At 42.4% G+C, this 12,487-nt stretch overlaps 1 protein-coding gene across 1 annotated transcript in view; it reads right to left on the bottom strand.

Annotated features, from left to right (window-relative positions):
• ABCG1 (ATP binding cassette subfamily G member 1) overlaps positions 1-12,487 on the bottom strand; it is an 80,772-nt gene that overhangs the window by 18,450 nt on the left and 49,835 nt on the right. Inside the window, exons 3-5 of the mRNA XM_034753355.1 lie at positions 7,682-7,799; positions 5,988-6,120; positions 4,067-4,117 (exon numbers count right to left, since the gene is read on the bottom strand). Of these exons, the coding sequence (XP_034609246.1) occupies positions 4,067-4,117; positions 5,988-6,120; positions 7,682-7,799 (302 nt within the window). The remainder of the gene's footprint in view (positions 1-4,066; positions 4,118-5,987; positions 6,121-7,681; positions 7,800-12,487) is intronic.

The following is a 12,487-nucleotide window of genomic DNA, read 5'->3' as shown; positions in this document are numbered from 1 at the left end:
CCTCTTAAGTCATTGAGTCAATAGGCCACGGAGCATCCACAAACCCTGGCAGATACCCCCGGGATCTGTCTGAAATCTGGCGGGCCATCCCTGAGAGGCCCTGTGCACCTGACCTCACCCCATGAACCCAGGTAGTGTGGTTCAAAGCAATCTACCATGGACTCCTCGTTGTCACAGCTGCCCTGATACATCATAGAAAAAAGGAATATAGCTCCAGGCTGCACTCTCTCTCCAGCTATACAACCAGTCAATATGGGGCCATCCACTTCCCATCCTCACTCACTTAGCCCTGACCCCCTTTCCCTGTATGGATTTCTGTACCAGAAAGCAACCTTAGTGGGCCCTGGTAAAGTAGATTGTGCCCCGCTGGTGGCTGATCCCCCACCTCCTTTGCCATTTCCATGCAGATGAGGTGAGATGTCTAAATGATGCCTGGATCTGGGGAGAACAAAATGGCCCCTCAGCATTTATACTAGGTTAACGGAAATTAAAATCTGGCACTTCTTCCAGTAAAGAAAAAGTGACAGTACCCACAAAAATCACAGACACCCCAAATCTTGAACCCCCACGGAAAGAAAATGCAGCAAAAATTTTGAGGAGTCCACACTACAAGTGGTGACATTTTCATTTAACCATTCTTCAAAGATGCAGCGGACCACTAACTCATACCTTTTTATTAATTATTATTATTACTCTAAACGTGCATAGCCATTAAAACACAAGGGTCCTCCTTTTGAAGACTTTACTCAGCTTTTCTAAGTCCTAACTCAGACCAAACCTCCATTGGCTATAATGAGAAAGGCCTTAGTAAAAAGTGAGTCAGGACCTCAGGATTGACCCCAGACTGTTTACATACACTAAAGCAACTTCACATAGCTCTAGCACAGCAAAGGGGCCGTAAAGTTTACACTCACTTTAAGACCCCTTTATGTTGCCAGAATGACATAAAACAGCCTCAGTGTCACTGAGAATCAAGACCTTTAGTTTTCTGATTCTATGAAGCAGCAGGTTGCTGGTGCCTCTTCTCCACTGGTATTTTCTCAGGGAATTTTATACAATATGCTAACTATATCCAGCTGTGTAAAACATGCCCCGCTCACCATACAAGAGCCAGACCATATTGGCTAAGGATGCCTGCAACCTGCCTTAGCAGCTATTCTTTACTGTAAAAGATAATGGGCCAGATCCTCAACTGGTGTAAAGTCAACATAACTCCATGAAAGTCAATGATTTTCACCACCTGTTTGTTCTAACTCATTTAACAAATTTAAGGCTTTAGTTATTTATGTTTATGTAGAGCAATCTGTTTGAGATAGAGTTGTGTTGTACAGATGCTCCCTGACTTATGCAAGCATTCCATTCTGGAATACCTTGCGTAAGTCGAATTTAGCATAAGTCGGGAATGTATACCCAACAATCGCGCAAAAAAAAAAAAAAAAAAAAAAAAAAAAAAGCTTACGGGACTTATGGAACTTTTTCTGTAAGTCCGAATTTGCGTAAGTCAGGTGTGCATAACCCGGGAAGTGTCTGTATTTAAGCAGTACTAGTAGTACGTTAGGATTGGGTCATGGGTGGCCTGTGGGCAAGGAATGAGCTGCTGGTATCAGGGCTGAAGGTCAGAGGTCAAGGGCAGGTCAAAACCGCAAAGTCAAAGTCCATTACCAACTTGGGAGCGTGAGGCGAGAATTGGGTCAGGCTGGGCCAGGGTCTTTCACAGAGTCTGCAATGGTCTTAAGCCAGAGACAATAAAACAAGGCTGGGCTCAGAAGCTGAGCCTAGGTTGAGAGCAGGGAATCAAGGCGAGTTGCAGCGAGGGGGATCGAAGGCAGAAGCACACCAGAGGTCTGTATTGCTCAGACGACTCCCAGAAATGGTTTCCTGGTTTATATGGGGAGTGCCAGCCAATCAAGGAAAGCTGTCACTCATGCCTTTTAGAATGGGATTTCCTGCAGTGCTTAGCCTCTCAGTTCCCCTTAGCAGCAACCCTACGTGGGCCCCGGGTGCTGATGAGGAAGCAGCACCTGCTAGAGACCATAGTTCTAGGCCTATGGGTTCTTACAAGTAGCAATAATAAAATAGGCCAGTTCCTGCAGTCTTTACTCAGAAACAATTCTCATCGACTTCAACAAGAGTTTTGCTTGAGTAAGTGTAACACCAACAGATCCCAGTCGTCGGTGGGTGGGATCGAACCTGGGTTCTCTGAAGCTTAGTGCATGAGCCTCTACTTCATGAGCTAAAAGCCACATGGCCCTTAGCTAAGGCTGTAGCAGACTAATTAATCTCTAAGTGGTCTCAGTGCCACTAGAGGGGACAGAGCACCACACCCAGGAGGTGTGTGGGTTACATACTTTACTTAGCTGAGGACGCACATTCTGAGCTTTAGAGACTTCCCAGCTGATATCCCGGACGAGCCCCCATGTATAACACCAACAGACCCTGGTCATTGGCAGACAGGATCGAACCTGGGACCTCTGGAGCTAAATATATAAGCCTCTACTGCATGAGCTAAAAGCCACATAGCCTTAGTTAAGGGCTGTAGCAGACTCACTAATCTCTAAGTAGTCTGGGGACAGAGCACCACACCCAGGAGGTGTGTGGGTTACACAAGCACTGCAGGATTCATCCCATAATGTCACTTATACAACACTGAATTATTAAAATAATAATAGTTTAGACTTCTATAGTTCCTCTTGAACGAAGACCTCGGAGCCTTTTAAAAGGATGGGGAAGTATTACCGTCCTCATCTTAAAGCTGGGATAACTGAGTCACAGACTTGCTCAAAGTAATATAGCAAGTCAGTAACAGAGCCAGGAATAGAACCCAGTTCTCTTGACATGTAGTCACTGCTTTAACTACAGGAACACATTGTTATGCAAGACCCATTAGCCCCAGCATTGCCCACAATCACACTAAAGGCTTCCTATATTAAGACACATAGAGACGTGTCTTTTGCTTGTTAATGTCATTTTATGCTGGACAAAAACATAGCTTTAAGCATGCAAAAATAACCCCACCTAACAAAAAAATCTTATTTTAGCAAAAAAACCCTAACCTAATATTTTGCTTCTTGTGAATCTCTCAACAACCTGAACTGTTTCTGCTTTCACCAGGGCTGTGATTTCTTTATTTTTAGCTTCAGTTGTCATCCTCCCCTCCCCAATCACTTTCTGTTTTAAAACATCTACACACAATGAATAGGTCTTTTATCACATTCATGGGAATGCTCCTGTAACCCCACCCACACAGCGATGAGCAGCTGAGCTGCAAGTCTGCCTAGGAACACTGGCACGCAGGTCCACATTTTCAAAGGCCCTGGCTTGCCAGACAAAAAGGCTGCATTTTCCAATTCTGTTACTTCAACTGAGTTAGCCTAACAAGAAGTCCCATTAAGATGCAGGCTAACATGTCGGAAGCCATATCGGCTGGCTGTATTTTAAGCTTAGTCTCCCCACTAGACCACGCAGCGGCAAGCTAACACAGTTTGAGATGTGTTAGCCTGCACCTTCATGGAGCTTTTTAATTGTATTAACTCAACTGAACTAACATGATTGAAAAACACACCCTTTCTGCCTGGCAAGATGTACCCAAAGACTCTGCCCTTATGTGTCCAGTACCTGACTTATGCTTGCAAATTTCTGCAGCAGTTGTAAGAGCTATTGACTATGTTTGTCCATTCCTAGGTGCACGCACACAGCAACGGAATTGTACTCGTAGCCAGGCACTGGGGATTAGTATGGGCATGTGCAAGGGTGTGTGTGCCCTGAGGCATGCAGGTCCAAACATTTGAGTCACAAAGTGGAACTAAAAAGGTCCCACAAAAACTGCAATATATTTGAATAAATCTTTCATGTTTACCTAATCAAACTTACTGTCATTTGTAGGGTTTTACTATCCCTCCCACATAATAACAGCTGTCAACTTTGTTATAATTTACCCCATTCTTGCACATGAATTGCAATTCAATTTTAGATACAAACTCAAGCTATATAAATTTCACTCTGACATCTTCACTATGCAGCATTTATACCCAAAGGAATACCTCAGTTTGAAGAGCAATATACATACCATCTCCTTTCTGCCTTCATCCTTCTCTTGAAGTTTCAGATGAGCAGACACCTATTATATAAGCACACAATATATTGCAAGTTAAATTGGAACTGGTCAACAACATGACATCTTTGGAATATCCACTGTAAGTCTAAGGGCAGGTCTGCACTTAAAATGCTGCATCGTCACAAATACACCATCGCAGCTGTGCTGCTGAAGCACTGACAGAAGAGCTACTTCTATTAGTATAGTTAATCCACCTCCGTGAGAGGCAGCAGCTATGTCAACAGGAGAAGCTCTCCCGCTGACATAGCGCTGTCTGCACCACGGGTTAGGTTTTGGGCAATTTGTTCTAAAATGAGGCAGAAATTAGAAAACAGAAGCTTAAGAAGAGCAGTATTAGCTATGAAGTTCTAATTATGAGTATAGTGTAGGCATATGCATGCTTTCTTAAGGGACCACTCAAGGCACCAACAAAAATAAGTGCTTAATAGAGATGCTTTATCATATCAGAAAGGATAGTCCAGTGGACAAGGAAGCGGAGTGGGATGCAGGAAGTTCAATTCCTAGCTCTGCCACACCCTTTCTGTGTGATGCTGGATGAGTCACAGTCTCTCTGCTTTAGCTCCCCATCTGTAAAGTGATGATAGCAATACTTCCCTACCTCACAGAAGTGTTATAAAGATAAATTTATTAGTGTTTGGTAAGTGCTCAGATACTATAGTGATGTAGAAAATAAGTAGAGAGATAAATAATCCTGTATAAGAAGCCATCTGCTGTCCTAAGAGATGACTAAAAAATTCTGCTCTACCTTTATAAGAAGCAATTAAATGTTAAGCAATTAATTTTTTGTCAGCACTTTGAGTGGGTAACTTAGACAAAGTATATCATCTGGGCCCAACTTTCCAAAAGAGGCTCTCTTTTTTCAGCTGTAATTTAGTCAGCCACTTTGAAAAACATTACCCTATTGGTCTTTGACTTTGACTTCAACTAAATGAACCAGGAAAGCTTTCTGACAGAGACGATCCCTTCCAGAAATCAGTATTAGAAAAATTATAACTCTGGAAAGTTAACAGATAAGGCATAGGCCAGACTAGGTGATCATAACAGTCCCTTGTGCCCACAAAGAATTGATGAAAGCCCCTTTCCCCTTACCAAATGATAATAGCCATGAACTACTGACTTTATATATTGAAGGTTCGGCCGGTACAACAAAACTATTGGGCTGATTTTCTCATCAAACTGAACAGCAGAAGGTTCCAGACTGAACACTCAGGCTGGCTCTCCTATGGGCACTATGTCAAGAGTGAAGAGGAAGAGTTTTATATCTACTTTAAGGCCTGGGCTTCTTCACAGGGAGTCCAGGAAACGACAGAAGGAAAGAGGTTGTATCTGAGGGCTCCTGGACCCAAGACAGGGACAAAAGACTAGTGACAGCCTGGAGTCCTGGCATACAGCAGCATCGTGCCAGCATGGAATCACCTGGTTAGGACGTGAAAAGCTGACACGGAGATTTAACAGGTCACCCTGCCAGTGTTCCCAGGAAAGAGATTCATACAGGGCTCTCACAGACTCACTCAGTCTGGCAACGCTGGCCATGACCAGCATTTCAGACTCCAGTAGTTGGCAGCTACTGGAATATGGAACAAGTGACAGGATACTGGTAGTTGCCCTTCTCTGGTACCAGCCTATTGTTGCCGTTATTATCCAGACACTAGCCTTTCATGGTATTTTATTTCCCTGAGGGGGAAATGAATCTCAAATTTTCTTCTGAACCCTAACTGTGATCTTAAAACAGCAGCAAAACCAGGAAGACTCAAGTGAAGTCCAGTCTAACACCTAGAATCACAACAAGGAATAAAAATGTGTTCTCATGCATGGAGGGTGCCTCTCTCTAGTCCCACACCCCAAACCAATCAGAACCAGAAAGAAAGTTCACCATCATAGCTTCTTGGACAGAAAGATGAGGGAGCAGCATGTCATCTTGCATGATGTAACAGGACACTTTCCGAAAAGAACGCAGGTCACGAGGCTGCCCGTTAATGAAGATCGCTCCTTTCATCCCTGTCTCTCTGAAATGAAACAAACACGTGAGTTAGCGTGAGAGTTACCTTTATAATCTTTACTACACGTCTCAGAGAGTGGGCCCATTGGGCAATTTTAGCCACTTTTTAGGTGATTTCTTAGGACCAAAACAGACAGTAGAGCGAGTGCACATGTCAAGTGTGTGTGTTTATTGTTTCAGAAGAAATGTCACATCTTGGCAAAACATTTAATTCAAGCTTGTGCAAAAAGTGTGCTGCCCACCTGGATGCTTGCAGAAATGTGGAGTCATTTCTGAAAAGGCTGTTTGTGAGGTGCCTCTGCCCTTCCTTTTTGTGATCTGGGGGCAGCAGCTGCAGAAAGCAACAGCTTATGGGGGGAGGGGAGGGAAAACCACCCAGTTGTTTCACATATTGCAGTTTAATCAAGAATTATTCTTACATCCTGAAAATTTTGATGGAAACATATTCTTAAGTGTCGATAAAACCTAATTTAAAATACTCCACAGATAAAATCTTGGGCCAAATTCATCAGATGGATGGTGAGCAGACATTTTTTATTTTTGGAATTTTAATAAATATATATTAGTCTTGCATTTTTGCATTTAAAAAAATAACTCATAAATGTCTGCTGCATGGAACATAGGAACATGACAATGGGGATAGTATAATTCAATATTTGTGAAGCACTTATTTTCTACAAATATTGGGTGAGAGTCTGTAGAGAGGCGGAGTGGCCTCCATCCAAACTAGAGAGCAAAGGACCACTACACTCCCCCAAGTGGGTGGAGCTGAATCCGCCCCACCCTCAGAAGTCCAGAGGTGGGACAGGAAGTATAAAAGGAGAGCCCTGGAGCTCAGTTGTGGCTGGACCACCGGAGGAAGCAGACATCTTTTTTAGGGAGCTGAGAGTTTTACAGGACTCCAGATTTGCCCCCAAGCAGAGCTGCCCCCTGTGGTCAGAGGAGACAGATGAGTAACTCAAGTAGCTGCCAGGACTGCCACCAGACAAATGCGCTGAGAAGCTGTGGGGACAGCTGGCTGCCAAGTACCCCGAGGAAACAGAGGACCTTTGGACTACGGAGCTCTACACCCAGACTGTGGTAGGAAGTAGTCCCGGGAAAACAGACTTTACTCCGGTTACACTGCTGGAGAATGAGTCACCATGTTTCGGTGGGATCCCCACTGACCCAGTGGCAGAAGCGGGGCCCTGTGAGGGGGCCCTGGGCTGGGATCCAGTGCAGTAAGATGGGCCCAGGTCCTCCTACCCCCTGCTGCCAACCCCACTGGGGTTGCAGCCTACTTCCCCTTGGCTGGAAGGCCCTATGCCAGGCTTTGACTAGCCCCAGCCAGTGTTTGGCCCCAGACTGTGTTTGCTGTCTGCTCCAGCCTGCAGGCTGTAGCTAAAGATGGTTTGTGCTCTTGCCCCGCCCAGACGGTCAGAATGTCCCCCCAGACTATTGATTACTGTGTGCCTGGAGTGAGGCAGAGTGGCCTCCCTCCCCACTCGAGAGCGAGGGACCACTACAGAGTCCTTTTGCTTTTTCAATGGAGGTCAGACTAAATTATCAGTGTGGTCATTTATACTGACCTGTACCCTGCCAGGATATTCATGAGTGTTGATTTCCCAGCCCCAGAAGGACCCATAATTGCAACAAGTTCTCCACTGCTGAACTTCCCTGAAATTCCTTTCAAAAGGGTCTTGTAACCTGAAGGAAGAAAGAAAATATTACTAAATGGTGACACTTCACAGTTATTTACTGTACGTAAAATATACTTCACCTATGCAGAGGTGACAAGGATGGCTGTTAGTGAGTGAAATGCAGGAGGTTGGCAGTTATATCAGCACACCACAGTTACTACCACAACTTACAGACTGCACTGGAGGTTGCTGCCTTTTTCTACTACGTGAGTAGTGGTGATGAGGCTACACTGATCCATTTAAAAATGGCTCTATTCTTGATTCACTCCAAGAACATAAGAACGGTCCTACTGGATCAGATCAAAGGTCCATCTAGCCCAGCATCCTGTCTTCCGACAGTGGCCAATGCCGGGTGCCCCAGAGGGAATGAACAGAACAGGTAATCAGCAAGTGATCCATCCCCTGTCGCCCATTCCCAGCTTCTGGCAAACAGAGGCTAGGGACACCATCCCTGCCCATCCTGGCTAATAGCCATTGATGGACCTATCCTCCCTGAATTTATCTAGTTCTTTTTTGAACCCGGTTATAGTCTTGGCCTTCACAACAGCCTCTGGCAAAGAGTTCTACAGACTGACTGTGCGAAAAAATACTTCCTTTTGTTTGTTTTAAACCTGCTACCTATTAATTTCATTTGGTGACCCCTTGTTCTTGGGTTATGAGAAGAACTAAATAACATTTCCTTCTTTACTTTCTCCTCACCAGGCATAATTTTATAGACCTCTATCTTACCCCACCTTAGTCATCTCTTTTCCATGCTGAAAAGTCCCAGTCTTATTAATCTCTCCTCATATGGCAGCCGTTCCATACCCCTAATAATTTTTGTTGCCTTTTCTGAACCTTTTCCAATTCTGATACAACTTTTTTGAGATGGGGCGACCACATCTGCATTCAGGATTCAAGATGTGGGCATACCATGGATTTATATAGAGGCAATATGATATTTTCTGTCTTATTATCTATCCCTTTCTTAATGATTCCCACCTGTTAGCTTTTTTGATTGCCGCTGCACATTGAGTGGATGTTTTCAGAGAACTATCCACAATGACTCCAAGATCTCTTTCTTGAGTGGTAACAGCTAATTTAGACCCCATCATTTTATATGTATAGGTTGGATTATGTTTTCTAATGTGCATTACTTTGCACTTATCAACATGGAATTTCATCTGCCATTTCATTGCCCAGTCACCCAGTTTTGAGAGATCCTTAGGTAGCTCTTCGCAGTCTGCCTGAGTCTTAACTATCTTGAGTAGTTTTGTATCATCTGCAAATGTTGCCACCTCACTGTTTACCCCTTTGTCCAGATCATTTATGAATATGTTGAATAGGAATGAGCCCAGTACAGACCCCTGGGGGACACCACTATTTACCACTCCCTGTTCTGAAAACTGATCATATATTCCTACCCTTTGTTTCCTATCTTTTAATCAGTTACCGATCTATGAGAGGACCTTCCCTCTTATCCCATGACAGCTTACTTTGCTTAAGAGCCTTTGGTGAGGGACCTTATCAAAGACTTTCTGAAAATCTAAGTACAGTATATCCACTTGTCCACAATTTTTTTCTAAAGTGACTTAGAAATCCAACTGCCATTTTCCAAAGGCTTTGTCCCTGTATATTAGTCAGGTGCTAGCCTCTCCATTACAATCCCTACTACTCAGGAGTTAATACCTTAGCTTTGAAGCAAAAGTCCAGGCAGTTGCTTCAAGTATTATTCAAAGTCTCTGCCCAACAAAAAAATAAAAAGTAATATTCTTCATATTTGGATATCTTAAAAGCAAAACATATAAATATTTGTCTTTTCCCCTCAAAGACGACAACAAAAGTAACATGGCAAAAGGAGACATACTGCGCAGAAGATCCTACTTGATTATTTCCTCCTAAAGATAGGCCTGAACCAAAACTTTAAGGGCTTGTCTGTACAGGGAAATTGACCAGAACAGCTATTGCAGAATGTGCCCACACGGGGATCTATTTTGAAATTGCTATAGCACATTAAATTCACATTCTACCTATCCAGCATAAACTTTCTCATGTAGATATGCCCTAAATTAGAACAGCCCCAAAATCTGGATCTGCAGATTAAACTCATAGCCGCACCTACATTTGATCGGATGAATGAAGACCTTAGATTCAAACATTATGATCTGGGTCCATTTCTAGCTGCTTAATGACAACCTTTGAAAGTATACCCAATCTAACAATTTGGCTGTTGTGCACTGAAATTCAGGACCTACCTTTACTTGCTCACACCTGAATTCAGTGTTCTGTATGCATAAAACTGCCTAGATTAGCACTCAAACAGATGACCTCTAGTTAACTATCATTTATAAAGCTGAAGCCACATTAACACAGAGACTGTTGACTGCAGAACATCACTGACTAATTGGATTTTCATTCTAACCTGTATCTGTGATCCACTAATCTGATTACTTGGATTTAGAGGTCTTTTTCCTTCAACTGCACCTGGGAGATACACTAGTGAGTGTGACGTGCATTTATACTTCTCAGGAATGCCTCTCCTTTTACACGTTTAGATGTTTCTAAAGAGTTAAAAAACGACCCTTTGCTTGGGTTAAACTTTGTAACCTGAAAATATTGGCCAGATGGCAGGAAACAGCCATGCTTTCTATAATGAAATGAAAACAAAAATGGAGGAAGAAAGAAAAGAACCAAGCATATGACATGTTGGTATTTGGCAATCCACTGAACCTAGGTTAGTTAATATGCAGAAAGAATTTACACGCAATGTGTTACATATTCCCACTGCTGGAATTATTAGCATAGATTCTAACTGGGACACTGAAATGCCAGAAAATGAACTTTCACAAGCACCAAGAAAATAGGCGGTAGATTCTCTTCACATTATTTCTGTCTCCTCGTTACCACTTCATGGCCCATCCTTCCTTATCTTGTTTTCCTTTCATCTCCAGATTCCCTCTTCCCTTTCTCGGTCTCCCCTTCTCCTTTATATCTTCTCCTCCTCCTCTGTGTTCTCTGTTCATCCTGCTCCAGTAACACTCAGGGCACCCTTGCCATTGAGGGATCTTTCTGATCCACACTCTAGTTTCTGCTCTGAGTGTTCCACAGGCAAGGAACACAACCATGGCCAGAATAAGCTCAAATACTTCTGGAGGGAGCAACATGCCTGCTCCAAATACCACAGGCCATTGTCTAAAAGTAATTAACAAAATACACCTGTATACTGGCTCTGAAACCATCCCTCCATTTTTTTTCACAAGCCAGAGGATATTTGTTTTGAAATGCTGGCCTGATCTGACTAATGCAGGTCATCTGGGAGCTGGCAATATGCTATGTGCTTAAGCATGACCCTAAAGATGCAATATTACAATCTCCATATGGAGCAAACCTCAAGAACAGTAATAACATTAGTTTAAAGAGCCTGCCGTGCGAGGGTTAGGAGAGGGGAATCCAGAAAGGCAAGGCTGAGATACCAGTGGCTGGCTGTCTTGCCCTTGATGTCAGTATCACCACAGATTGTATCCCAGAATTCAAGGGAAAGAAAAATCATACCTTTTTGAAGGGTATGTTTTTAAAATATGTTAAGATGTATTTATTTATTTAATAATTGTAATAGGAATATGGCCCTCCACACTGGTCCTTTATGTCCAATAAGGATGAGTTTTAAGTACTCTTGGCTTTACCTCAGGTCTTTAGTAGACTGATGAAGGACCAGTATGTCAGACCTTATCACTCAATTAAAATTACTACACATTACATGTAAATGTGATACCCTTATGCTGGATGAAAGCCTGGCCCCACTGAAGTCAATAAAGAGAATTTTATCATTAACTTCAATGAATCCAGTATTTCACTCATTATGTAGCACTTTACTCCCACAACTAGCCCAAGTACTAGCTTAGTTTAGAGTACTGTTGACTGAAAGAAAGGCCAATAATGAAGCTCATTTGATAACACAGAAAATACCATTGTAACTTTTTGGTACACCACTTTCTACTGTTTGAGATTGTTCTGATATAGATTTTTACTCTATAGGATAGTTTATTCTCACTGTAAGGATTTCATGATATGTAACACATCATACGCACCAAGAATAGTGCAGTAAGTACATGCTTCATAACTCTTTTATATTATAGCATAAAGAACGGAGCCAGTTATAAACACTTACGGAGATATAATCCAAAAGATACTTTTGGAGCCTAAAAAATTTTCATAGCCTCAAAATATTCATCTAAAATATACATTTATTGACTAAAAATCAAGGCTCTCTTTACTAGTAGCTACACTAGTTTTACTAAAACAGGTTAAAATATATTTCCATTACTAGTCCACCTAATGACTGAAAAATAAACTAGGCTTGTTTTAATTGCATTTTCCTTTTAAAATTTATTTGTAAATCTGTAAGTCAAGTTTCAGCGTATTTTGTAACGTAAGTTTTTTCACTATAAGAACTCTTCTAAATGGAAATGAGAGATCTCCTGCCAAAAGGAGATGTAATGTGCAACAAGTCGTTGCTCGGGGCCTGTCCATTAAATTGAAGAAAATAGCTAAAACTGCAGAAAAATAAGGAATATCCTGATCTTCAATTAGACAGATTTAGACATTTGGATCCAGCACTACTGTCTTTGGCAGGATACATTTTAAGCATCTTACATACTGTACTTTGACTGGAGTGGACTAAACTTCCCAAAATCATCTTCATGACACACACAGTGC

This window comes from Trachemys scripta, chromosome 1, assembly GCF_013100865.1.
Source record: "Trachemys scripta elegans isolate TJP31775 chromosome 1, CAS_Tse_1.0, whole genome shotgun sequence".
Classification (NCBI taxonomy): domain Eukaryota; kingdom Metazoa; phylum Chordata; order Testudines; family Emydidae; genus Trachemys; species Trachemys scripta.
This window is presented reverse-complemented; position numbering and strand designations above follow the sequence as displayed.